Genomic DNA, 27,063 nt, shown 5'->3' with positions numbered 1-27,063 from the left:
GGCAGGGACAGCAGACCCCTGCCTCCAGTGCCAAAGTTGAGACAGGATTCCAGTTGTAGCTCATTTCTTCCCAGGTGTGGACACACATTTTAACCTCTCAGGGACTTGATTTTCTCCTTCCTAAAATGGGGACAATAATTGTATCAGCCGCTGCTGTGTAACAAACCAGCCTCAGATTTAGTGGCTTGAAATATGCACCGTTTCCTGTCTTCCATGAGTGTAGAAGTCAGCTGAGCATTTCTGTTGATTATGTTCTCAGCTGGACAGTCGGCTGGTCGCCCCAGCTTAGCCTTGGCTGGGATGGCACTCCTGTACCCTGTGTCGTCTTCTCTGCTTCCAGCAGGCCAGGCCTGGTGTGTTCTCTGACCAGGAGCAGAAGAACAAGAGAGGAAGCAGAAATGCAAACGTGCATTTTCAAGGCTCTGCTTTCATTAAGTTTGCAAGCGTTTCATTGGCCAGAGCAAGGGCGTGGCTGGTTACGGGAGGCAGGAAAAATTGGGGTCATTAATACATCATTGTACCCTGATGGTGACAGTAATGACATGGACAGTCTTGGGCATTTCCTTCACCAGGAACTGGGCTGAGAGCTGCTTGTGTGCCACCACATTTGATCTTCACAAGGACTGTGAGTTTAACTCCATCTACAGATGAGCACCTGGGGCAGAGGTGGCTTATGTGACTCACCCAGAGACACATGGCTGGAGAGTGGCAGAGCCAGGCTATAGACCCAGGCCATGCCCATGAGAGGGGAGACGCACGGTGGCTGGCTCTGCACGTAGTCTTTTGCAGCTGCTGCTGCCTCCTGTCACACACACTTGATGCCATATGTATGTGGGTCCAGGGCCCTCCTGCCCTCTGTGTGCGATTCTGCTGCCCACACGCCCTCCTGTTCCACTCCTTTCTTCCGGGGGGTACATTTAGCTTGCTTCTGATGTATCATCGTTATGAACTGTGCCATCTGGGCGTGGCGGTGTCCTCCCCTGGCGGGATATAATACTCAAACATTCTTGGACATCTGCAGGAGGGGAGGGGGCTGTAGGGCATACACATCTTCCTTCCTTGACAGTTGTTGCCTTGCTGCTCTGCAGAGCATGTGTACCCAACTCTGGGTCCCTGGCTGTCATGAGCCTTCCTATCCTTCCCTCACTCTCACGGGCTCTGGCAGCATCTGGCCCTATTCCTCTGCCAGGCAGTGGGGCAGCATGGTGTCTTAGCATGGTTTGGATGCTGAGAAGTTGAGTAGCTTTCCGTGTCGAGACCACTGCTGCACTCAGACACCTTGGACGCTCAGGGCAGCACTCCCCAGTGTCCTGCAGAGGAGCTCTGGCAGCCGTGGTAAGGCATCATGGCACCCACAGCTGTGCCCAGAGGGTTACAGCCCGTTCCCGGCTGGGGCTGTAGGCTGGGTCCCTGTGTCCTGTTTCATGCCTGCCGGCGGCTGCTCCCCACCCCAGCGCACAGCTCCCTGGAGCCAGGGCCTGGGGCACTGGGGCCAAGGTTGCCCAGGACTGCAGTGTGGCACCCGGCTTGGCTCTGAAGTGCTTTCCTCTCTCTTCCTCTGCAGCCATTGTACAACCAGCCCTCTGACACCAGGCAGTATCATGAGAACATCAAAATGTAAGTACTCGTGGGCAGCTGTGCAGACGCATGGTGGGCGTGGGGACAGGCTGTTTGGCCTCAGAGATCTGGGGTGGGAGGTAGGTTCTCAGTTCCCAAAAGGTCTCCCAGGCAGGGCCAGGTGCCAGAGGAAGGGCCAGGAAGGGGCAGTTTGGGCAGGAATTCTGGACTGGGTAGTGCTGAGATCATGGTCAGAGGAGGCCTGTGGCAGGGAGGGGAAGAGGAGTGGCCCCATGAAACTTGGGGACACAGACCTTCAGTTGGGGAGGGCAGGCGAGGATGCTGCATGCACAGCCCTGGAGACACAGAGATGGAGGGCTGCAAAGCCTCATCCCACTTGAACAGGTAGAAGCTGTTCTTGGTGGAAAGTAAGCTCAAGATGATTGGGTGGGGTGGCCCTGGGACAAGTGGGGCCCTGTGGTTTGGGCTCTGATGTAATAAGCATATTTGGGAATGCTCTACGGTCTGCTCAGGGGGTCCTTCTGTGGCATATGGCTCAGTATGGAGCAGCTGTGAGCACTAATCCAGACCTGGAGGTTAGAGGTGGCCAATACGGAATACCCCAATGATGGGGCCTTTTCCTGAATGGATGCTAGGAGTGAAGAAATATCAATTAAGTGCCATGTGTAGTTGGTATGGGCTGAGCTGGCATAATGGGACAACAGAATTGTGTTGGAGGCTGGTGGCTTCATGTCTTCAAGCTGGGAGGAAAGCACTGCAGATGTGGCTGTGGGAAGAAGGTAGGCTTTGGGAGGGTGGGATGCGTTAATGGGAGCATAGCCTTGTTGGCTGAAGAGAGAATATTGTTATCCAGGGAGCCCAAAAAGTAAAAGGGGCTGAGACCTTGGCCCTTGAGGAACACGTGGTTGTGGGCACTCAAGGTGTTAGGTTGGAGGTAGACTCTTTGGGATGTGTTGTTCAGGGTTCATCATTGTGGGAGAGTGCAGGCGTTTTGTCTGACCTCAGAGCATAGTACTTAGTTTGTCCAGTGGGCAGTCCAGCCTGGTCTGACTGTCCAAGGGTGTTCATTGCGATAGTGAGCTCCCCATCCCTGGAGGCATGCAAACTTCCCAGTAGTTTTTAAGTATTTACTGGTGTTGGTCTAGTTGACAGAGAAGTCTCTTCTTTTGTGGCTTCTGGACTCTTATGACTGGACCAAGCTCTGGTGACCAAAATGGGCGCCCCCTAGCAGCTCCCAGTGACTGATGGAGCAGCCTGGAAAACCTCTTGTTGCCAGTGAGGTTGTTGGTCCATTTGGGCCCAGGAACACCTGCTGAGGATGCCTCACCTGTACCACTGGCAGGTCCCCCCTCAGCCCATGGCTGCAGAGTGGCCTGCGCAGGAGGCACTGATACAATGCTAGGATTTCTGTGTCTGATATGGCCTGTGATTTTGTGTGGCCTTATGGATGTTTTCGCAGCCCGGGTAGCCAGCCCTCCTTGACTCCACAGGCCACCTGAATCCCTTCTAGACTCCTTGTGATCTGTCTTCCCTGGGGCCACTGCTAGGGGTGAGGGGATCTTAGATGAGGGTATGTAAGGGCAGAGGGACTTTTAGGGCTATGACAGCTGGTTTGGGGCTCCGCAGTGGGTGTTTTCATTTGAACAGGGCTGCTGGAAGCACTCACTCATTCACTCACTCATTCATTCATTCGCTTAGCACACATTTGTAGAACACCTACTGTGTGCAAAGCCCTCTTCTAGGACCTGGGGATTCAGCTCTGAACAGAACAAAGGCCTATGCTTTCCTCAAGCTTTATCTAGCAGTGGAGACAGAAAGAGAGTTAAACAAATAAGAAGATACCTGCAGACGAAAAGTACTGTGCCATCTTAAGCTCTTTATGTTTTGATACATCTAGTTGTGTTTTCCCTTTTGACATAACAGTTTTTTTTTTTTTCATAACAGTTTTTGTAGTAATGTCATCATACTGAAATCTTACACGAATTGTTTGCTAAAAAATGAGCAATATTTGAAGCAGAATAACATGGATGATTTCTGTTTATAAAAACCGCCATAAAATCCAAACAAGAAAGGAAAAAGGTATTCATAGTAATATTTTAGCAGATAAGGTGTTGCCACGTCTCTGGTTAAGCAGAAGAAAGCTATAAACTTGCTGAAGCCAGTGCCCTATTTTTGCACTCCCCAGTCCTCATCAGAGAACAGTTCTGGTCTCCTGGAGTACATTCTGGCTAAGTAGGTGACTGCCTGGTGACATGTGTTCCAAACCCAAATCACAGATGGACATGTTTCAGTTTAAAATATAGAGATGAATAATTTTAAGATATCTTACATAAGTGGGAATTTTATGTTTGAAGAATATATCTGTAAGCAAATTATTTGAACCGATTTATTGTTAGAATTTTGATTTTGTTCCCAGTTTTCCACAAAAATCCTAATGATCTCTGTATTTTTAATTCAATGTGATCATCAGCAAATTAGCACATTCACTTTAAAGAATGCTATGCAGGGGGGCCTGGGTGGCTTAGTCAGTTAAGCATCCAACTCTTCATTTCGGCTCAGGTCATGGATGATCTTGGGGTCATGAGATCGAGCCCCACTTTGGGCTTCATGTTGGGTATGCCTGCTTAAGATTCTCTCTCTTCCTCTGCCCCTATCTCTTTCCCTCTCTCTCAGAAAAAAAAAAAAAAAAAAAAAGAATGCTATGCAGATGGCAGATATGGTAGGTAGGTGGCTTTAGCCAGAGGATCAGGGTTGGACCTGACAACAAAGGGGACACTTGGGGGCTGAGTGGCAGCTGGCCATGTGACCTCCCTGGCAAGTGGAATAAGCAGTGCAAAGACCTTGGCACTGGACTGAGTTGGTGATATCCCAGAGAAGGCCAGTGTGGCCTGTGGGGTAGGTGAGGGAAAGACGGTGCCAGGCAGATCACCCAGGACTGATGAGGAGTTCAGGTCATATTATTTATGTGTGAAGGGAGGCCAGAGATGATATTTATGCTGGGAAGTGATGTATTGGGTTTTTACTTTCAAAGCTCACTCTGGTGGCTCTGGAGAGAAAGGACTGGTTGTCGGGAGGCCTTGGTGGAGATAGCCATGGCCATCCAGGCAAGCAGTGGCAGGCCCTGGTGCTGTGGGAGCTCCCAGGGGTGTGGTGTGGAGGGGCAGGGACAGAGAAGTCTCGTGGCTGCAGAGGTCAGGGGCCTGGACAGCGAAATCTGAGATGATGCTGATGAAACCCAAGGGCCGGTTGAGGGCCATGAGCATCTGGCTAGCCACTGACTCTCAGTGCCTCGGTTTCCCCATCTGTGAGGTAGGAATAAGAGTAGCTCCTGCCTCCTAGGGTTGCTGAGGATTCAGTGAGTTACTGTCCCTGAGGTGCTGAGCTCAGTGTCAGGCACGTGGGAAGCATCTTGTGATCTTTCTTCTTCTTGCTGTTTTATCCATGTATTCCTGTCCTTTGTTCATCCAACCAGTATTTATTGAGCGCTCACTGTGTGCTCGGCACTGTTCTGGGCCCTGGGGATGCAGGAGTGGATGGGTCTGACATTCTGTGACCTGGTGACAGCTTGATAAGGACAGTGAGAGCCCATTCCATCTCCCTGCCCCCACTGCTGTCATTGGGCCAGGTGGGAGGTTACCCCTTCCCCAAGGACCTTGCTCTGTCACTTTAATTTCCCTGTGTGTGCGCGCTGGGGCTGCACAGTTAAAGTTAATTTCACGCTTGACTTCCTGCCGCGCTGGCAATTTCAGACGTGTCCAAGTCACCTGTGCCCACCTCTGCTGCGCTCCCTCTACCACCTGCGTCATGGGGAGGTGTGGGGGTGTCTGCCGTGGATGCTCAGCCCTTCTCAGGCTCTGGGAAGCAAGGGAAGAGGCCAGGGCAGCCCCGGGGAGAACTAATTGGGCACGCCACTGCAGGACCTGCCAGGATTGCTGTTCAAGGAGCTCAGGGCCTTCTCGGAGGACCCCTGTGATTCTCCAAAGGGGTCTAAGGTTGGTGCCTGGGGGACAGTTACTGATATGTGTGCTCTGCTGTGTGCTGTGCCTTTTCCTGCTACGCTCTACTCTGGTGGTAGAACCCAGGCACTGGCCTTGTTCCTCTTGCCTCCCTGGGGCCTGGAGGCCTGCGGGTTCCCGGTGTTCTCTTCCCCGTTTTTCTTGTCTTGATGCCCCATTTCATCCCTCCTCCTGCCTCACTTGGGGGTTGGCTGATTGGAGCCGGCAGCCTTAGAGCTGTGCAGGTGGAAAGGGCACCTGGGACAACAGGTTTTTTTGGTCTTGCTCTGGAGGTTCAGAGATGTTAAGTAACTTCACTAGGGTCATAGAGCCAAATTCCTAGACCAACCAGGTCTGCATACCCACCCTGTTACCTCTCCTGGGTCTCCGGTCTGGCCTCTGCCCCTTGCTAGTCTGGTGGCCTTGGGCAAGTCACCTTGCTTGTCTGTATGTAGGTTTCAGACCATCAGTTACTCCATCAGATGGATTCTTCTCAAGGTGTTCAGAGCCCCGCTCAGGCAGGCTTCCTCTGGAGCCAGCAGCTGGGGGTCTGGCTCTCCCTGAATGCCCCTCCTCACCCCCTCTAAATCCATCATCACCCTCACTCCCCTAGAACTCAATGCTGTCATTTTCCTCTGCCCGTTCTATTGCTCTGCTTCTCCCAAGCCTCAGTGCAAGCCTCTCTTCTTCCAGGAAGCCTCCCTGATTGCCTTAAGCTTTCCTATTTTATAACCCTGTGGTCCCAGGCCTGGCCAGACTCTCCTCAAACTTCCAGAGTTTCCAGCCCCTTATTGCTCCCTTCTAGGTTTTGTATCTCCTTCTGGGCCCAGCAGCAGTTGACGAGGCCTATGTTTCCTTACAGATTGTGCTTTTATAAACTCTGACTTCTCCAGGAAATGATAGCTATCCTTTGCATCCCTGTAAATGCCTCCACTGGCAAACTCATCATGTTGCTGGTTTGTCAGCCTTTCTAGAGCCCTCTTATGACTGTGTTGCCTATTTTTGCCAGAAAAAAATCATAGCAGAAAAGATTTGTCTGTAGGAAGCTATTTGCATCTCCAATACCAAAACATTCCTTGGGACAAAATAAACACTCCAAAAACGTTTGCCAGAAGAATGTTGAACAAGTGGACACCCTAAGCCAGATGTCTAGGGGATTGCAACCAGAGGCATGCCCATGGGGCTAAGAGGGAAAGGTAGAGTGGGGAGGGCTGGCGGGAGGCAGTAGGGAGTGGCAGGGACTGTGGTGAATGGTGAGCTCATCATCCTTGTAAAGGGGTGGTCAAGCCTCAGTCCCCAGCCTGTGGCCATGAGGGGGTGTAGCAGACTGCCTGGTCTTATAAAAGAAGCTTTAAGTTCAGCTTTTTACACAACAGCTTCTGGTTTTCAATACTGGCAACGAATTCAGATTTTTTAGAAAGCATGGCAGTCCAAACAATGCTTTCATGGACTGGCTCTGCTTGGTGGACTGTGCCCATTTGCAACCTGCGGACTTGACATTTGTCCTCTTTGGCAGTAAGTGGATACCTCTGGGTGCCAGGCACAGTGCTTGCTTTGGAAGGAAATTCGGATCCACCAGGGAGAACTGCCCTGCAGTAGCTGTGGGGAACAGAGGTGGCTACAGGAGTTACCTCTGCCCCGTGAGACTTTGTACTCACTGAGTCCCTCCCTGGGTGCAGCCAGGGCACCGCAGCTGGTTGAAGACTGGCCTTGGCTGCATCCGCTTCCTCAGGCAGCTGGGTCAAGTTACCCCAAACTGAGCAGCTGGAAACCACAGCAGCTTATTCTTTCCCAGCTCTGGAAGCCAGCAGTTGGGAATGAAGCGGTGATGGGACCCTGGTCTCTCCTGGGGAGCCTTCCGTGCCTTTCCCAGCTTCTGGAGTTTGCTGGCTTCCTGAGCATCCCTTGGCTTATAGACACACCACTATCTCCTCTCTGTCTTCTCATGTCATCTTGCCTTTATGTGTGTTCTCCTCCAAGTCCACACTTTGCCTTTTTATAAGGACGCCATTCATAAGGGATGAGGGTCACCCTCCTGACTGCATGCTAACTTGATGACCTCTGTAAAGACCCGGTTTCCAGATCAGGTCGAATTCTGAGGTATAGGGGGTTGGGACTCCCAATATCACTGAGTGTGGAGAGACCCATTTCAACTTGTAACATACACCATGCCCCCTGCAAGGTCTACAGTAAATTGTATTTGGTTGTACTATGGCATTTCAACATAGATCATGACCCTGTTTGGTTTCTTTTTAAGCATCTATTTTAAAATAGCTAGATTTAGGGGCTCCTGGGTGCCTCAGTCGGTTAAGCATCTAACTCTTGATTTCCGCTTAGGTCATGGTCGCAGGGTCATGAGATTGAGCCCCCATGTCTGGCTCCACACTCCCCGGCAAGTCTGCTTGAGATTCTCCCCCTCTCCCTCTGCTGCTCCCTCTTTCTCTCTAAATAAATAAATAAAATCTTAAAAATAAAAAGCTAGATTTACAGAAGAGTGGCTAAGATTATAAAGAATTTCCCATATACCCTCCGTCCAGCATCCCTAATATGAACATCTTCTGTTAAGTGAGGCTGCATTCGTCAGAACTGATAATGTGGCAGTGGGACAGTGCTCAGTGCCAACCCAGAGACTTTCTTTGGATTTTTCCGGTCCGGGATCTGATTGCAGATTCCTACTTTGCACTCTGTCCTTGTGTCTCCTTGGTCCACAGGTGACAGTTTTTCCATCTTCCCCTGACTTTCCTGACCCTTTTGAAGAGCTGTTTTCAGGGCTTGGGCAGAATGTCTCTTGATTTGGGTTTGCCTGGTGCTTTCTCATGAAGGGGCAGGGCATAGATTTGGGGGGAGAGCCCCACAGAGGTGAGGAGCCACCCTTCCCATCAGGACTCGACAGAGGTGCCGTCACCTCCGTGCATGGCTATCTTGCTCTCCTGTGTTCAGTGCTTTAGAAGCAAGTAAGGATCCAGGCTACCATCATGGGGTGGAGGGCTCCCTTCCACCTCCTGCAGGGGGAGCATCATAAGATTTGTGGAAACTGCTCAATGACTAGCAACTATTTGGGAGAAGAGACTTTGAAGCTATGCAAATTCTGGTTTTTCCTTAAAGCGTGGCCAGTTGTACCATTCACACATGGATCTTCCGGTGGCAGGTGGGCTGAAGTGTTCTAGTGGTGACTTTCCATCTCCCGCCTTCCTTGTAAGCGGATTCTGTAAGAAACATTTGCTCCTTCTTCCTTATTTATTTATTCAGTTTTTTATTTATATCAGCATGCGGACTCATGGATATTTATTTTGTTCTTTGGGTTTGGATCCAGCGCTGGGGTTACTTATTTTGGTGTTTATATTTTCCCAGCTTCAGCAGTCCAAAGCTCAGGCTGGGTCTTTGTCCTTCTGATCTTTTAATTTTGTCATCTTCTTTTCAGCACTTCTTTACTTAAAGATGTTCTGGGCTCTTCTTGTGTATGCCTGTCCCATCTCTGGAGAGAAATGGCTTATTTGTTGTAGAGAATCCTGTGAAGAAGCAAGACCTCAGTGCTCCCCGGCTCCCTGCCCTGGGCTGTCCTTGCTTCTCGGCCTTCTCAGCTGCCCATCTTTTTAAAAGCCCTTCACCCTGCCCAAACCAAGACCTCATACAGCCAGCCTTGCCAGCCTCACTGTCCCTTGCCCCTCCCCAGTTCTCTCCAACCATATGGCCTTTCTTGTTCCCACCCCAGGCCTCTGTACTTAGAATCCTCTGCCTGCGGTGCCCTTCCCTCCGCATCTTTCCACAGCTAGGTGCTTCTGGTGATCCAAATCTCAGCCCCCAGCCCTCTCACCACTGCACCTAAAGTAGCTACTGTTACTGGTCTCCTGTCCCACCTACTCACTACCCCCACTCCCATGTTTGAGTTTCTGAATCCATGATGATGTGGACTGTCCTGCTTACTGTCCATGTGACCCCTCTGAGTGTCACCTCCGTGAGGTCTGGGGACTTTACACTACTCAAAGCTATGTCCCAAGTGCCTAGAAGAGTGCTGGCACATAGTAGGTACTCCATAAACATCTGTTGAATGACTGAGGATGTGAAAACATGATGTTATTGAATTTGTTTTTCAGATGAGGGTATTGAGGTTGGAGGCCCTCTAAGGTTGCTGAAACACCTCGTCACAGAACGAAGTGTTCTGGTTTCAGCCTTTGTGAGGATCCTGGTGCCCACCCTTTTGGGGACAGCACAGGGAGGCTGATGACAGTGGGAGGGCCCTGGCTAACATGAGGCCAGAATGACCCCGGGAGGCAGGGTAACCCATCCCCCTCCACCTCCCAGGACCCTCTTAGAAGTGGCATGGTATTTCCTTCTCAGGAGGTGGAGAGTAAACAGGGCTCTGAACCCTGCTGGGGTCCATGGGGAGTTCCAGAGATGTGATGCTGCCCACACATTCATTGTGCCTTTCCCTCCGAATTAAGAGAGGGCATGTAGGCTTGTTAGCATCCCTGGACTTGAGACCAGGTAATGAGGATGCTGACTTCTGTTGGAGATCACTGGGGGTTGGGGAGAGTACTTGTTTGGCCTGGGACTCCAGTGTGGGGGCAGACCCTGAGGACAGCTGGCCTGACAGTGGGGCCTTCTGAAGTGGTGGCTTCTGGCTGCAGGGGCCTGGAGGCAGAGAGGGACTCTGTATGGGGTGCCTGTGTCTGATTGTTTCCAGCCCTTTAGCCCCCCATGAGGCATGTATTGGGGGAGCTTTGTCCCATCAGGGCCTGGGGACTCCTACCATCTTGGTCTTTTTTCTGAGGTTGGGGTTCTGGGTGGCTCCTGGAACCTCCTAGAGGCTGGATGGGAAATGGCATGTAAGCTCTTTGTGGGGTTTGAATACTACTGAGAAGATGAAGTTGGAGTACCCCTCCTCAGAGAAGTTGTCACAGCTGTACCCCTGGATCGCCGTGAGCAAGGTCTGGGTCTCCCCAGGCTACTTACTAAGGCCTGTCTGACGACCCAGGCCCACCCAGGTGTTGGTAGCACTCACTTGTGTGGGGAGGCCATGGAGAGGGGCTGAGGGGAAGGGGCTTACCGAGGGGTCCTGCCTCACGGGCTGGAGCATGGGTAGCCCATGCTGCCCTACTTATGTGACATCGACTGCCACAGGCTAAGGGTGCCCCAGAGGCCAGAATGTGCTGCTTAGTTGGAGGCAGACTGGGAGACACTCGTCTCTGTGTGGCCACAGACCTCAGGGTCTTGATCTCTCTGGCCCATGTTCCTGGTCTGAGCCTGTGGATGTTTCTCTGTGGCTAGTTTTCTAGAAGGGATCCTGGGTGTGCATGGCAGGGGATGGCAGCTCCAGGAGGGCAGGAAGCCTCAACACCCCACCCTCTGGGAACCCTTCTTCTGCACACTGTGCTCAGTCTGAAATGTGGGAAACCTCGCTGGGAGGGAGAGGATGCACATTGGCATTTCATGGTTCCCTTGTGGGGCCGTGGGCTGTCTTTTAGGTCAGTAAAGGGGCAAACTTAGGGCTTGCTGTCAGGAAATAGCTCAGTGAAGGATAAGATATGTGAAACCCTGTATGACTGACCTGCCCCATTTGCTGTTTTTCTCTTGCTTAGAAACCAGGCGATGCGGAAAAAGTTAATCTTGTACTTCAAGAGGAGGAACCACGCTCGGAAACAATGGGTAAGCCACTGCTGGAGTCTCCCTGGTCGCTCCCCTGGGCCAGGCTTCCTGGACAGTCAGGTAGTCCAGGCACTTGAGGCCGTGCCCGTGGGACCTCCTGGCCTGCAGCTGTCTCTCTGCATGTCCAGGCTATGAAGAAAGGCCAGGGATAGCGGGGCAGATGAGAAGTGTGGCAGCTGCTTTGATGAAGCCAGGGCTTGGGGCGCAGCTACCCGAGGAGGCCTGGGGCCCGGAATTCTGCTGCTCCTTTTCCAGCCTGGAAGGGGAGAAAGCAGTGAAAATTGGTTGCTGTCAGAGGACCCGTGGGCTTTCCAGGCAGGAAGAGAGAAGTTTGTTGGAAGAGTTTGGGGTGGGGTAGGCCATGTGTTGGTGGAGGTGACTGCAGGGCACTCCCTTAGAGATGAGGTTTTCTTGGCTCGGGAAAATGAGGGTGTTCAGAAGAAGTGAGGCTCCCTTGCTTGCTCCGGTGGGCAGTGGCTACATCACTACAGCCAGGGGTGCGACTCCTGCATCAGCCACATGCTCTGGCCTCTCATCTGGGACGGGGGCCCAAGGTGAAGAGAGTGTGCATGAGGGAACACAGGCAGTTGTGGTTCAGGGGGGCTGTTTACATCACTGATTCACTGTGGGGGGGACTAGGGTCCTGCGATGGAGGGGAAGTCACTCGTTAGTACTCTTCGCTGTAAGGGAAGAGCTGGCTCAGATGAGCTTACCCAGCACAGGAATTTGTGGCTGAAAAAGTCCTTTGGATGGAGCTCAGGAGTCATTCGATCCCGTTTTACCTTCATTTCTGTGCAGTTTTTCTTCAACTCTGTATGTTAGCACATTGACAGATGGGTTTCTCTGTGGGACCCGAATTCCTGCAGCAGATCTGAGTCTTCTAGAGCCAGAGGAAGAGCTGTCCTTTCTCAGACCATCTCACCAAAGCTCCAATTGGACCACTTGAGGGCATGATTCCTCTAAACCAGTTTCTAAACTGACCGTGTTCTGGCCCCAGACCCCAGTTGGGTCCCGGAAGAGAGGAGACGCTTCTGGAACAGATGGCAGGTGGCTGGGAAGCTGGCAGGTGGTCCTCTGGACCCCAGAGTTCCATGGAGTGAGAAGTGGTGGGCATCTCGCCTTTCCTTTCTCAGTTTCCTCAGATCCCCAGATTGACCACATGGAGACCAGAGGTGGCATGGATGGGTTTCTTGAAAGTGGGTGTTTCATCTTACTCATTGAGTTAAATATACAGCCAGGACCTGCCACAAGGCTGGTACAGTGGCTGAGCAGAGGAGGCACAGTGAGAAGTGCTGTGTGGAGGCCTGGAGTGGGAACAGCCTGCATGTCCTGCGTGGTAGCCTCAGTACTGAAGTGGGAATGACAGGAAGGACCAGCTGTGTGGAAATCTGGAGCATCAGGGCACAGCAAGTGCAAAGGCCCTGAGGTTGGAGCCAGCTTGGGTAGGATGGGACAGAATGCAGCAGGCAAGTCTGTAGTGCACTGTGTGACTTGGGGGTCGGCAGTTGATGTGAATGACATGGGAGCCAGATTGCCTTCAGCAGGATGAACCATTCAGATTTTATTCTAAATGCAGTGGGACCCTTAATTTATTCTTCTAAGTGCATTCTTGATAAACAATATGAAGTCTTTATTGTGAGAATTTCAAACAGGAAATTGGACAAAATACAGTGAACACCTGTATTCCCACCGAGTGGAGTCAGTCATGGGGTCATGGCTAATGCTTCTTTGCTGTGTGTGCACGTGCATGTGTGTGCACATGTGCATGAGTATGAATATTTTTATCTAACAAGTAGGGAGTAGGTGCAGGCACCTGGGCCTCTCTCCCTAACGCCTCTGTACCTATCTCCTGAGAGGATGGGAAGTTCTGTTCTCACCGCACTGAAGAACCAATAGCCATTCCCTGCCATCTTCCAGCCTCAGCCACATTTCTGTCCACTGTTGCCCTGTCTGGGGTGGGGTTCATTTTAGGCAGGAGGAAGAAATTCTGATGTACATTTTAGAAGGATCCCTGTGGTTGCTTGGGGGTCCCTTGAGGTGGAGGGGAAAGTAGTCTTATTTGAAATTCAGGGTGGCTCTGAGGCCAGGCTGAGCCCATCCTGCAATGGCAGGGCATTCTTGTTCTTGTTGTTCTGTAATGAACCCAAAGCCCCTGAAGCATTGTCTTCATCGAGGATGGGGAGGGTCCAGATGGTCCAGATGGTCCCCCAGACCTTAGACCTGCATGTCCTGTCCCCACTGTGAACCAACCTCCTTCAGACTTAAAGGTCCCAGGGACCACACAGGTCAGCTGCCCACACTGCCTGCACTCCGGCCTTGTGCAAAGAGCCAAGGCTTTGCCCCCAGAAGGACATTGACATAAACCTCCTCAGCTTGTCCTATCCTTCCCTGGGAGCTGAGCTCAGCCCCAGGGAGGGCTGGACTGGGGGGTAGAGGTGGGGGTAAGGCTCTGCTGAAATATCGGGGCTCAGGTTCAGCCCACCCACCATGGCCTGCCGTGTGTGATCTGGGGAGTGCAGTCTCCACCCCGAGCCTTACTCTTCCTCTTCTTCTTCAAAATGGGGTGGGGTGCAGTGAGGCTGGAGGCACGTGCTTGCTGCAAGAGCATTTAGAGTGGTGCCTGGTGAAGGGGGTGCTTTGACAGCGATGGTGGCTGTGTGGGATGGGTAAGCCGGGAGGTGTGCCCAGCATGGAGGGTGGGTGCACCTGTTTCCTGAGGCTGCTGTAACATGACCATAAGCCAGGCTGCTGAAGACAATAGAAATATATTCTCTGGTGGTTCCAGAGACCAGAATTCCAAAGTTAAGATGTGAGCAAGACTGTGTTCCCACCAGAGGCTGTGAGGTGGATCCCTTCTGCTTCTCCCAGCCCCTGGGGGTCCCTGTGTCCCTCTGGTCTCAACCTCTGTATCCACAGGGCCATTTCCTGGTCTCTTACATGGACACCTGATTACATGGTTCAGTGCTCACCTTAATCCAGGATGACCTCATCTCAAGTGCTTTGTCAAACAAGCTCAAGTAATCTCCAGATTCTGGGAGGTCACCCTTCAGCCCACCACAGTGGGCACTGGCTTATTTTCAGCATTGTCTGCCTTTCCGCTTTCCTTGGCTTGTCCCCACCCACCTTGTCATTTATGTACACGAGAGGCAGCTGAAGGTTTGTTCACCCCTCTTCCATCCTTCACACCTCTCAAGAGTATTCCCGGCTTCCCTTTGAGCATTGGGGCTTTTCCCGGACCTGCCCCAGCAGCCGTGGCTTGCTTCTGCAGCCTGAGCACTGGGTAGGCTGGAGGCCGGGGAGAGTCGCAGCCTGTCACCCTTATCCCTCATGAACATGCTGTGGGGGAGGCTGGGAGCCCTGGTGCTCAGGACAGTTGATGGACAGAACATTTTGAGCTTCTGTGACCCTATCCTGCTGAGCCCTGCAGGCAGCCTATGGGTTAGGAGGTGACCACAGAGGCCAGCCCCTCTGGCCAGTTAGCTGCAGCTGCCCTTCTCTGACACCACCTTCCTTTCCCCCAGCGCTTGGCCTGGGACTGCCTTCTCCTGTGTTCAGGGAGCCCCATCACCCATTGCCTCCCTCAGTGCAGAGCTGCATCACACCGCACCTGGCAGGGCAGGCAGGAAGGTTTCAAATCTTGGTGCTATTAGACATGTGGGGCAAATCATTTAACTTTTGGCCTCAGTTTCCTTCTCTGCTCGGTGAGGATATTAACACCCATTCATTGGGTCACTGAGTGAGAGGCTGCATGCAGTGTGCCCCGGGTGCCGCCTGGCAGAGTGGGCACTCAGAACTGTCAACTGCAGGCTGGCTAGGCAGTCCCTATGGGATGGGAAAAGAACAACCATGTGCATCTGATTTCAAAATGGATCACAAAGTTATAGTAACCAGGACAGTGTGGTTCTGGCATAAGGGCAGACCCAAGATCAGTGGGACAGCATGGAATAGCCTGAAAATAAGCCCTCACACCTGTGGTTAGGTGATTTTTCACAAGAGGCTGAATCCATTCAGTGAGAAGGATGGTCTCTTCAGCAAGTGTTGTGGGGATGACGAGGTATCCACGTGCAGAATAGAGTTGGATCCCCACCCCCCAGAACTGACACAAACACTCAGTCAACTGAAGCCCTAAATGTGAGAGCCGAAAACATAAAATTCCTAGGGAGAAACACAGCAGTGACTCTTCATGACCTTGGTTGTGGCAGTGGCTTCTCGGGTATGACACCAAAAACACCAGCAGCAAGGGGCGAGCAGGTGCTCTGGATGCCATCAGAGTAACTGTGGGCTGCTGCTGCTGGGATCCTGGCCTCTGCTCCTACACTGAGCGATGCCAGGCACAGGGCTGGGGTAACTGGGCCCTGAGTCCCCTGGCACCGGGGATGGTAGTTGCAGCCTGTGTGGGTTTGAGTGAATCTGTCTGCAGGAAGGAATGTTCAGCCAGTGGCAGGGGTGAGGGCGGGGGTGGCAAGGGTGAACTCCAGCTGCCAGAAAGCAAGAGGTTGGGGGTGACATGTCCTCATAAGACACAGAGACTGTGGTCATGGGCATGGTGGCCCTGCTCCTCGTCCACTGCAGAGATTTGCTGCTGGCACCCCCTCACACTGGCTTAGCTCTGGCCCAGCATCTGGAGCGTGAGTGTGTGTGTGAGCATGAGGTGGAGATTCGCTTCCTTCCCTGGTCAGTGGGTCCCCCTCATGGAAAACCCACTGAGCATTCTTGCTCCCTGGGGAAGGGCTGCCGCCTCTCGCAGGGCACTGTCCCCAGGAGCTCGGTGCAGTGGACATGGGCCATGTGTGTCTTCTCTGGTAACTGTATGATTTTCCTATGCTGATTGGGTGACCGTTTCTCCCCATCTCCCCATCTGACCTGTTTTCTCACTCTTGTTTATCAGACTGCGGCCTCTCAGGCAGGAGTGGGGTGGGGTGGGTCCCCTGCTATGATGGTGACAGGGCTGTCAGTATCCTCCCCTCCCCCAGTCCCCATGCCCGATGGGGTGCTGTCTGCACCGCAGAGCCACGAACGCTGTGGCTGTTGTCTGCTACTGGAACCACATCCTGATCTCTATCGGGTTCTTGGAGCAGCCCACATATGTATGGGACTCCTGGGAGCTGGGGTCATGTTTCATGCCCTGCCAAAGCTGGCCTGACATCCCCTTGGGTATGGATGCCCTGCTGTGTTTGCTGAGGACCAAGGTCACAGGTTGCCTTACATAGGTTGAAATGCAGGATGGGGTGAGGTGTCTGATCACAAGGACGAAAGAGGGGTTTTCTGATTATGCTGAAGCATTGAGAGGGCGTTCAAGCGAGACTCCCAGACCATGCCATCTGTCTAGCACAGCTGTTTGAGACGGGGAGATTGGGGTCTTATGGGCAGCTTATTGCTCCCCACCTGCTCAAGGTCTCGGTCACCTTGGAGATGTGGAAGGCAGGCAGCTATGTTCCTGGCTGGCTGGGGGTCTTTTAGTGAGGACATAAAGTAGGTGGCACTGTGAGTAGACATAGAGAGGGACTACGTTGTCCAGGAGAAGCGGTAGAGGCTCCTCCCTGGGAGCTGCTCAGGACTTCACATAGACTCCCTAGGCCTGGGATCATGGCTGAGCCTGAGGCCAGAGAATGAGGAACTTTTCAGAAAGAGGATGCTTTCTAGGGGGCACCCCGAACCTGACAGACACCGCAGAGCCTGTGTTAACATCATTTCCTTTCATGATGGAAATGGCCTCTGTGTGTGCTGCCCACTCCAGATGAGAGTCCTTCCCACATGCAGCTATGGAGCACGGGAAATGTGTTTCGGGGGACCAGGGTCTGAATATTAAATGTTACTTAATGTGATTTGAACTTAGTCATGTGTAGCTGGTGGCAGCTGCATCAGATGAGGCATTTCTAGGAGGCCAGGCCGGTGGACCATCTCCCAGGGTAGGAGGCAGCCAGGCCCTTAGGGAGGGATGGTAGAGGCTTCTTCCCAGGAGTTGCTTGGGAGCAGCAGCTGGGTTTTCTTGGGGCCCAGGTCTGCCCAGGTCTCTGTGTGATCATGTGTGTCTCCTGTGTGTGGCCGTGTGTGTCTGCATCTCAGCTTGCCCCTGTCTGCCTGTGTGATGGTGTGTGCCCATGTGCATGCAGAGCGGGCTGGGAGCACAGGGGGGGAGTGGGGCTGGCGTCCAGACGGAGGATGAACCGCTGATCAGTGCTCCCCATGCTGTTCTCACCCAGGAACAAAAGTTCTGCCAGCGCTATGACCAACTCATGGAAGCCTGGGAGAAGAAGGTGGAGCGCATTGAGAACAACCCCCGGCGACGCGCCAAGGAGAGCAAGGTGCGCGAATACTACGAGAAGCAGTTCCCTGAGATCCGCAAGCAGCGCGAGCTGCAGGAGCGCATGCAGAGGTGAGCCAGGGGCTGGAGCCTGACCCTCCTCCTTCCTTGCTTCTTCCCGCATCCCACCTTGCCCACCACTTCCATTCCTCCCAGATGCCTCAAGGACCTGGGTCAGCAGAAGAGCCCTGGCTGCTGTGAAACAGCCCAGCAGGGTCTCAAACTGGTGGCCCAGGGACTGTATGAGGCTCTTGGATGTGCCATGCAGCACCTGCTTGGCTTTAGTGCTTATTTGAAACTCAAACATGTTTTGGTGGAGCAAGGTCCCCTTCTCATGTGCCATGGGCTGGCACCTGCCAGCCTTGTTCATTTATGTGGCCTGTATGGCCCCTGAAGGGAGTGGAGTTTGAGATCCTGGGTGTAGATCAGAGGCAAGAGGACTGCCTGCCCCTCACTTGGAAGCTGGATGCTGGTCTCTGGGCTTATGTGGGGGTCATGAGGATAGTGTGAGATCCTGCATAGGAGTGCTCATTGCCCAGCAGGGGTGCTTGGTGATGCGTAGCTGTGTTTCTGTTGTTCCACAGATGGGGTGAAGGGCAGTGAGCTTTGATGATGCCGCTTCCATCCTTTCCTGGACACTCAAGGCCACATCTCACTGAATGCCCCCTCCCAGCCCTGGGATCCAGGGGCCTCTCTATGCCCCTGTTACAGGGGAGGAGACTGAGGCACAAGTCCTGGAGCAGTGGGGCTGGGCTTTCGGGGGCATCTTAGGAGAGAAGATGGGACTGGGTCCCTGTGGCATTCCTGGGTCAGGGTTGGGGCTCCATGCCCTCCCCTAGACTTCTCAGCCTGGGGTGGTCCCTGTGGGTAGGAGAGGCCTGGTCCCTTTGTACCTCCCTCCTTCCCACCTACACTGTGCCTCTGGTGAAGTTCTGGGCTTGGTCTATGCTGTGGTGCCTGCTGGAGTCCCTGCTGCCAAGGGGCCGGTCTTGAGTATGTCCCTTTGGTCTCCAGCAGGGTGGGCCAGCGGGGCAGCGGGCTCTCCATGTCGGCCGCCCGCAGTGAGCACGAGGTGTCTGAGATCATCGATGGCCTCTCCGAGCAGGAGGTAAGAGCACAGCCTTGACTCTGGCCTTGACTTCATTCCCTTCCATCCCCCATCCCTGGGAGCTTCCTGACAGGAAGCAGAATTCACCCTGATGGTAGAAATCAAGGGGCTTGTCCCTGAAGTGTGGGCAGAATCAGTGCAGGGTATTGTGCCATGGGGGCGGTGGCCATCACCTTTCTCCAAGCCTAAAGGACAAATGGAGAAAGGGGTGTTGCCATGCTACAGCCATCTGGCAGGACATGGCCAGGGCAGGTCACAGCATGATGCCACAGTGGGGAGGAAGCTGGGGGATTATTACCCCCGCCTCTTGTATCTCCTGTCTTGCAGTACCTCCCATTGGCTGAGCCCAACCAGAAGCCAGAGGTAGGGGTGCCTGAGAACTGTGCTTTCTAGGTCAGCCTCTCAGCACCCAGACTGGGGGCAGATGCGATAGTTCCCAGCACACCCCACTGACGGCCTTCTGGCAGGACTCTGGCCCTGCCAGCACGAGCACACTCTCTTTGTTCTCTTGGACCCCCTGGGCATGCCTGGACAACCAGAGCTCAGCCTTGGTGACCCTGGCCATGGTCTTGGGGCCCAGAGATGATCAGTATGCAGAGGAGGCATTTGCCTAGGGAAGTGTTGGTGCCAGCCTGGCCCCTCCTGAGTCTTACAGGTCAAGATTCTAATGTGCCAGTCCCCCCACCTGCTTGTGCCCAACCCCACAGTAGACGTGAGAGAGGCTTGTGAAAGGAGGGAGCATGTGCTTCTTCCCCAGGGACTCTGATCCGGTAGTGCAGCAGCCCCTAGCAACCCAAGGTCATTTAAGTCAAAGTTAACTAAAGTGATAGAAAACTAAAACTTTGGTTCTGTGGCATACCAGGCACATGTTCTGTGCTCAGCACCCACGTGTAGTTCATGGCTGCCACACTGGACAGGGCAGGCAGTGAATACTGCCTGCGGCAGTGCTGCCGCAGCACTGCTCTAGGCTGCTGATTCTCACACTGGACAGACTGTTGAGTCCTAGGGAAGGGGTGCCCTGTTCAGTTTTCCAGGCCCTGCCCCCAGAGGTTCTGATGTAGCCAATCTGGAGTGGAGCCCAGGACTCTGCATTTTTTACCAAGTTACCCACATGATTCTGATGCAGGTGATTCAGACTGTCTGGCCATGAAAGAGATCTTCTTTTTAAAACTTCACATGGTATGTCCCTTTTCTGAATGCCATTCGGTCCAGAGAAAGCAGAACTCAGCCCTTGGCCACAGTCATACATGCGGGTTGGCTCTAGCTCCTGTCGCGCCGATGCTAATGGCTGCATGCACATCCCACAGGGGTGTGGACACGAGTTCAGTTCCTTGGAAGCAAGAGGGGGGTGGGTGGCCCTCTCCCAGTGTTTCCTGCCTGATGGCCAAGGGTGAGTAGCATCTCAGCCGACCATGTCCTCTGTCCCCAGCCCCCATGCCAGAGGCCTACTTCCCTGGGTCCTGGCCACATGAGAATGTAGCCACTGGCCTCCTGAGGATGTTGAAGGGATGGCATTGGGGTGGGGTGGTGGGAAAAAGGGATTTAGAGCCGAGACTTCACCTGACTGGAGATTCCCTGAGAGGGTAGGAAGGAGGGGGCGGGGCAGGAGGAGAGATGCAGTCACAGCTCACGCCTCAGAAGACAGACCCCTGAGTGGGCACAGCAGGGGTTCCTGCCTGGAGACAGCTCTGCCTGTGACATGCCTGTGCTGTGCCATTAGTGCGCATGCGGGGTGGCCAAGGATGATGGGAGAGGTGTTGGTACCAGAGGGCTGTGCCAAGTACTGGGAGGCTCAGGCCTCCTGGGGCAGGGGTCCTCCCAGAGCTGGTGCTCAAGGCTCTGTGTTCCTGCTGGGAATCCCAAATGCCAAAGGAGAGGTTGGCTGCGGGAGGGCAGGCGACGCAGATCCTTTGAACTAGCTGACCTTGGCCATGCTGGGCCCTTGTCTGCCTCCTCAGATGGGTAATTAATCGCCGGTAATGGGCTGGCTGCAGAGATTTGGGGAAATGAGCCCAGCTGAGCGGTGGCTCAGAGCCTCTTAATAGCCATCCCGATGCATTATGAGTGAACACCCGACTCCTACCGTGCATGGGGCCGGGCAGGCTAGATCCGAAGTGGGCATGCTTGAAGGAGCAAGTGCCAGGGCTGGGAGGGTGGCAGGGAGGAAATGGGTCCATGGTCTCACTGGCCCCTCTCTCTGCACTGCGTGCCCTCGGAGCCTGGATGGCCAGGCCTGTCTCCCCAGCTAGTTTCACCCAGCTGGGTGAACATCTTTCCTGTCATGTTTTATGGCACTTGCATTTCCAAAGGGAAGATGCATTGCCCCTCTCTCGCTGCAGATAAGGCCTCTGCTGCTCCTTGCATTTAATTTATAGCCCCATCCACCATAAACCTGTCTGGGGCTGCCTTTAAATTCTCCCTCCCCCTGGCATTTGGCTCTTAGTATTTTCCAGTCATCCTTCCCTTTCTGTCTGGCTCCGCACTTTCCCACTCTCGCTGGGCAGGTCTGTACTCTCGCCTGGGGCCCCAGCGCCCGCCCCTGCCCCTTCCCCAGGCTGCCCTCTGGAGCCCTCTGACCCCGGCCCTCCGCCTTCTCCTCCTCCCTCCAGAACCTGGAGAAGCAGATGCGCCAGCTGGCTGTGATCCCACCGATGTTGTACGATGCTGACCAGCAGCGCATCAAGTTCATCAACATGAACGGGCTCATGGATGACCCCATGAAGGTGTATAAAGACCGCCAGGTCATGAACATGTGGAGCGAGCAGGAGAAGGAGACATTCCGGGAGAAGTGAGTCCCCTGTTGCTGGGGTGTGGGCCCTACGGCCCTCTTGGCCCTCTCTTGTCCTGGGAAGCCCTTCCTGTCAAGGCGTGGATGGGATTCCTGGGGCTGCCGTGATGAATGACCACAAGCCAGGTGGCTTACAGCAACAGGAATTTTCCCTCACTGCTCCAGAGGTGTGGGCAGGGCTGGGTCCTTCTGGAGGCTCCAAGGGAGAATCTGCCTGGCACCTCTCCCCTGGCCCCTGTGGGCTCCCGGCAGCCGGCATCATTCCTTGGCTGCATCATTCCCTCCTGCCTCCATCCCATGGTCTTTCCTGTGTGTCTGTCTGTCCCCAGTTGTACTGGGTACAGGGCCCACCATAATCCAGTGTCACTGCATTGTAACTAATGACATTCTCAGAGAACTTGTTTCCAAATAAGGTCACATTTAGAGGCTCTGGGTGGACGTAAAATTTGGGGCATGCTCTTCAACCTAGTACAAAGTGTGAGGGCAGCCTTATATGAAATGGGGCCATGTATATCACAAGAACAAGGCTGGAGGATCTTGGAGGCTGGGCCAGAGGGCAGAGATTTGTGGCTGGCTGATGGCTCTTTGGTTTCCATTTTACTCTGAGAGAGATTGTTGAGCATGTCCTCTATCCCAGACACAGTGCACATGTGTTTTGGGTTTTGTGAGTTTGTCCCTCTATCCCTCATAATAGCATTGCCAGGCCATTCCAATTGCACAGGTGAGGAAACAGAGGCTCAGAGAGGTTAAGACACTAAATGAAGGCCACACAGCCTATAAACGTTGAGGCAGGCTTTAGGCTCCCTCATCATCAGGGCAAGGGCTCAGCAGCAGGGGAGAGGCTTGTTGGGGAGGGAGATGGAGCCTTGGGGCAGGGGAGATTTGGAAAGCAGAGGCAAGAGTTGAGTGCTAAGAGGTGAGGCTTAGAGCTTCTAAAAGGAAAGAGCCACAAGACTGGCGTGTTTTGGGGAGATGAGTGAGGAGTTGCCGGATGGATAAAACCCTGTCTTCTCAACCAAACTCAGAAGTTGTATCCAGGGGCCCACACAGGTGCCAGGCGCAGGCCCCGGAGAGGTGGGAGGGTGGGAAGCGAGGCTTGGGCAGAGGCCTCAGAGCTTGGGCAGAGGCCGCAGAGTTTGGCCAGCAGGGTACATTGGAAACAGACTCTGCCTGCTTAGCAGCTGGACCTCCACCTCTGCTTCCCGAGAAGGCCTCATGGCCAGGGGACGAAACTCCTATTCTCCAGCCACCGCTGTGGGCCAGGCCAGGGTCGGGGCCCCAAATGCCTGCTGGGCCTCAGGGACGAGGATGATTCTGGGTAATGGGCAACACGGATGGGGGGGTGGTGGTGTTCTAGCTGCATAGACGCCAGGACACAAAAGTGTAGGAGCAGTTGATGAGGGTCTGGGCAGGAGAGTTGTGTTTTTCGGAAAAGCTTATGAGTCTGGAAATTCTAAAACATCTGTAAGAAAAAGAGGGGTAGTATAACAAGGCCTCAAGTGCCTGCCACAGACTGAGCAGTTTTCAGGGAATAGCACTTTGGGGAGTGGGTCCCAGGGGCGTTTGGGGTTGACTCCTTGGAGACAGAAAACCTAGTTGCTTGGGGGCTCATTTCTTGGTCCTCATGATCCCCAGTGCGATCGTTCTGGTGCATAGTCAAGTCCCCAGGGTAAGCGATGGTATAATTTTAGTGAAGGGCCACAGTCACGGGTGCTAAGAATTACTGTGGTGTTAGGGATCTAAATACTCCATGATATGTTTGACATTTTTATTTATTTATGCTTTCTTTAAAAAAAAAAATAAGGGTGCTTCTGGTGTGTTTTCTGTGTTTGAGCTTTTCTGAAGAGTTCATGTTTGCTCTTCTCACCTAATGAGTTCATTGTTATTTCAGAAGAACAGGGTAGCCAGGGAGGGGCTCGCTGGGCTCCTATCCGCTGAGCCTCAGCTTTGTGCCATGCATCTTTCCGGGAGAGTGTTCCTGGTCAAGGCCTCATTTTCCAAAGAATCGATGGCACTCAGGCCTCTGGAAATCATGTGCCAGTTGCATAGAGCCCCACCATTTAGTGGCTTAGTCCCCTCCAGTAGCCACTTCTCCTCTTGGAACCTCAGTTTCCACGTTTGTAAGATGGGTATAGCAACAGTGCCTCCCTTGTTTAGCTGCCGAGAGGTGCCCAGTGGGTAGGAAGTTCTTAGGAAGCATTGGCAGAGGATCCAGGGCTAGGATGGAGGGCACTGGAGGAGGTGAGCTAGATAAGGTTTCCAGGTTTGAAATCTGGTCTCCTGGGACCCCATCTCTCCTTGGGGAAACCTTGAGGAACGGATCTAGAGGGGAAGGAAATGTCACTGGGGCAGGGAGAGGAAGGGGACTGTCTGGAAAAGAAGGGCGTTCGGCTGGCTCCAGCTTTGCAAGCTGCCTGAGGCAGGATCCCAGGCGGGGAAGCCTGCCACTCGACTCTAAGCTTCCTCCTGGAAGAAAGAAGAGGCCATTCCGGATTCTCTGGTGTCTGCTTGGGGAGCAGGGGAGGGGCCTGTTGGCCTTCTGCCCAGCCATCTGGAGGGCCGGGCGGGAGAGCACCGGGCGCTGGCCCAGGCTCCCTCAAGGGGACTGGGGCCCCCGCCTCACCAGCAACTCCTTCCCTCCCCGGGGGAGGCTGTGGGGCGGTGTCGCGTCGTGGGGACCGACCGGCAGGCCAAGGCTGGGCCTGGGCCAAGGACTCCACCCAGCATCCCTAGGGCCTCAGCGGCCGTGACCCACATCTCCACCCCCACTGCCCGCCTGCTCCTGTGGCCCTGACATTTCAGCCTTGCCGAGCCTTTCCCAGTAATTCCGCAGGCTTCGCAGGAAGCCACTTGGTGGGGTGCCAGCTCCCCGCACCCCCTCTGGTATAAGTCCTTTCTTGCCGCCTCCTCGCGGGCACCCGGAGCCTGTGCTCCCACCTCGCCCAGGGAGGCCTGCAGCTTGCCGCCTGACTTGTGGTCTGGCTGTGGGGGCCCGCGTGGGCCGGGTGAGGCCCGGCTTCCCAGACCCGGCCGGAGATAGAAACAAAGGCAGATTTTAAAAGGGGGGGAACCCCACCAAAGAGCTGCATGCAATGTCCTCATTTTTCCTGGAAGCTGCCTCCAGCAGGACAAACAAATATATTTTCAAAGGCGCTAAAACCAGTGACTCACTCCAAGGAACGCCCTCTCTTACCCTCGGCCCGCCCGCCCTTCCCACACCCCCCTGGGCTTAATTGCTCCGAGTGGGGCGGCGCCCGCCCAGCCGGGCCCGCAGAGATGGCAGGCGCCCGGGTGCTCGGCGCCCGCCCAGCTGGGAAGCCCCCTGTGCCTGGGCCTCACGCCCGCCCTTCTCCTTCCGCAGGTTCATGCAGCACCCCAAGAACTTCGGCCTGATCGCATCGTTCCTGGAGAGGAAGGTGAGTGGCCACCCCCAAGCGCAGCCGCCAGCCCAGCTGCCCCGCCCGCCCCGCCACCTCTCTGGGGTCCACTCTGATGGGCGACCGTTGGCCCTGGGGCAGAGGACTCTCCCTCCCTGCCCATGGAGCTTGCCCCTGTTCTGTCTGTCTGTCCTTCCCTGCTTCCCCCCCTCTGTCCTCCTGCTCCTTCCTTGGAGAAGCAGCCGTAGGCCCCGCCCCTGCCGTCCAAGGGGGTGGAGCACCAGCGAGGAAACCCCAGGAGAGCTGAATGCACCCGGCTTCCCTGGAGCTAGCTCCTTAGACGTGGCACCAGCGTTCTTGCACGTTGGGCATGGGTTCTGGAAGCCATGCTGTGCCCGGCGTCCCCGTTAGGGTTTTATAGGCAAGAGTGGCATTCTTTAAGGGGGCTGCTCCCTCTGATGGTCACGGTATGCTTTCTGACACCGATGCCAGCAGGGCCTGTGGTCTGTAAGTCCTCATTCTATTTGGATAGACCTTTGTATAGAACTGCCACCTGAACCTTGCCTTGCCCCCAAACCCAGAGCAAGCCAGTGCCCCCTCTCGCTCTGGCTCCTACCTGGCAGGTGGACAAAATGTCCTATCAGAATGGCAGAGACCTCCTTTGCACTCTTCACTCTTTGTTGGGTGGGGCAGTGCTGGGAGTGGGGGGAAGCTGGGTTGGATCTGGATGAGACCCTGTGTGTTGGCCTTGGCCCTGGGAACCCTGGTGTTGTTGGGCAGAGCAGGAAGGGCTCCAGCCAAGGTTTCCTTCTGGGCTGCAGTCCTGGGTGTTTTAGGCTACACTCCTTTGAATCAGGTTTGTCAGAGAGGAGGGTCATCTGCCCACCCCCAGCTTTGCTAATACCCGCCTGCTGGAGGCCTCATGCTTTTTAGTTGAGAGAGGGCCGTCTGAGCAGGAGCCAGGCGGTTATTTTAAAGTTGAACAGTTGTCCCCGACATCTGTCCTTAATGAGCTGATAACCATAGAAGGAGGGAGATGGGGCAGTGTGGGGAAACGGAATCTCTCCATGCCTGAAAAACCGGCATGGGAAAGCAAGCCCTATAAATAGCCTTTCGTCTGAGTTCATGATGGCTTCATGCTGGGGGTGTAGACAGTCCAGGAGGCTCTAGGTCAGGGCTCCCCAGGGATGGATGCAAGGCTTTCAGAAGTTGGTCCTTGAGCAGCATTGCTTGGGAATGGGAGAATCAGAGTCTCTACCCTGGAGAGTAAACTTTTTGGTGTACTTTGGCTAAGAGGCAGCTCAGGATAGGACTTAAATAGAGCTTCCAGAAGGATCTAAAGCAGGGATTGCCAATGGTGCCCCATGCCCTTGGGGAGAGGCATGTTCTGAGTGAGGCCAGCAGCAGGGTGGGAACTTGCCCACCTGCGGGGACAGCTGCTGCGTAGGGTCAAAGTCAGCCTGTTGTCCTCCAACATGGAAGGCGCTCCCCTGAATTGTTCAAGGGGAAGTCGGACGCCCACATTGCCCAGTTTGCAAATACTGGTGTCTGATAACATAATGATTTTCTCAACTGCTGTGTGGGCCCCATGTGGGGGCCAGGTTTACCTGGGAAGTAGCCTCTGTTCATGTACATTCTAGGAGGTGTCAAAGGCCGTGGGGTTTGAGGCCCTGCCTGCCTCTGCCCCCAGCAGCCTTGACAGGATGGCCCTCAGAGGCGAGCTGTCATCTGGAGCTGGTTCAGGGTCGCAGGTGGCAGGCACCACCATGTTGAGTCTCATTGCTTTGAGGACACCCTGTCATTGGTCCTGTTTGGGCAAGAAGGTGGTGGGGTTCAGGGAGGGCCAGTCACAAACTCAGCAAGTGGCACCAGGGTTCAGACCCAGATGGGTGTGGAAAAGACCAAGGCAGAGAAAATTATAAACATTCTGAGAGACAAAGAGTTGCTTGGGGACATTATAGTCTGGCTGGGTCACAAAGCTTGGAAGAGGTTACTCAGGGCCCCAGACATTCGGGAAGAAGAAGCTGGACTGAGAGAAAGGAGACCCAGGCCCTAGTTGGGGCAGACCTTTGAGTTTGCCCGGCTGGGAGCTTGGAGGGGCTGGAGAGGGCAGGTGACCCCTTGGCTGTTTCAGTTATGGATAGCAGCAAGAGCAGTAGGACCAGGTGGCACTTCTGTAGCATGTCCCGAGTGCTCCGTCTTCATGACTGCTCTGGCAAGTATGTGCTCTGAGCATCCCTGTTACATAGGTGAGAAGGCACAGTGAC

At 54.2% G+C, this 27,063-nt stretch overlaps 1 protein-coding gene across 21 annotated transcripts in view; it reads left to right on the top strand.

Moving 5' to 3' along the window:
* The window catches only part of NCOR2 (nuclear receptor corepressor 2), a 210,850-nt gene that overhangs the window by 98,909 nt on the left and 84,878 nt on the right, over nt 1-27,063 (top strand). For 17 of the 21 annotated variants that reach the window (XM_041729398.1, XM_041729399.1, XM_041729400.1 and 14 more), the window contains 6 exons: nt 1,565-1,617; nt 11,153-11,219; nt 17,423-17,595; nt 18,538-18,631; nt 21,241-21,419; nt 24,781-24,835. In XM_041729398.1, the coding sequence (XP_041585332.1) occupies nt 1,565-1,617; nt 11,153-11,219; nt 17,423-17,595; nt 18,538-18,631; nt 21,241-21,419; nt 24,781-24,835 (621 nt within the window). The remainder of the gene's footprint in view (nt 1-1,564; nt 1,618-11,152; nt 11,220-17,422; nt 17,596-18,537; nt 18,632-21,240; nt 21,420-24,780; nt 24,836-27,063) is intronic. The other 4 variants (XM_041729407.1, XM_041729404.1, XM_041729414.1 and 1 more) reach the window with 1 other exon arrangement.

This window comes from Vulpes lagopus, chromosome 14 (genome assembly GCF_018345385.1).
Source record: "Vulpes lagopus strain Blue_001 chromosome 14, ASM1834538v1, whole genome shotgun sequence".
NCBI lineage: Eukaryota > Metazoa > Chordata > Mammalia > Carnivora > Canidae > Vulpes > Vulpes lagopus.
This window is presented reverse-complemented; position numbering and strand designations above follow the sequence as displayed.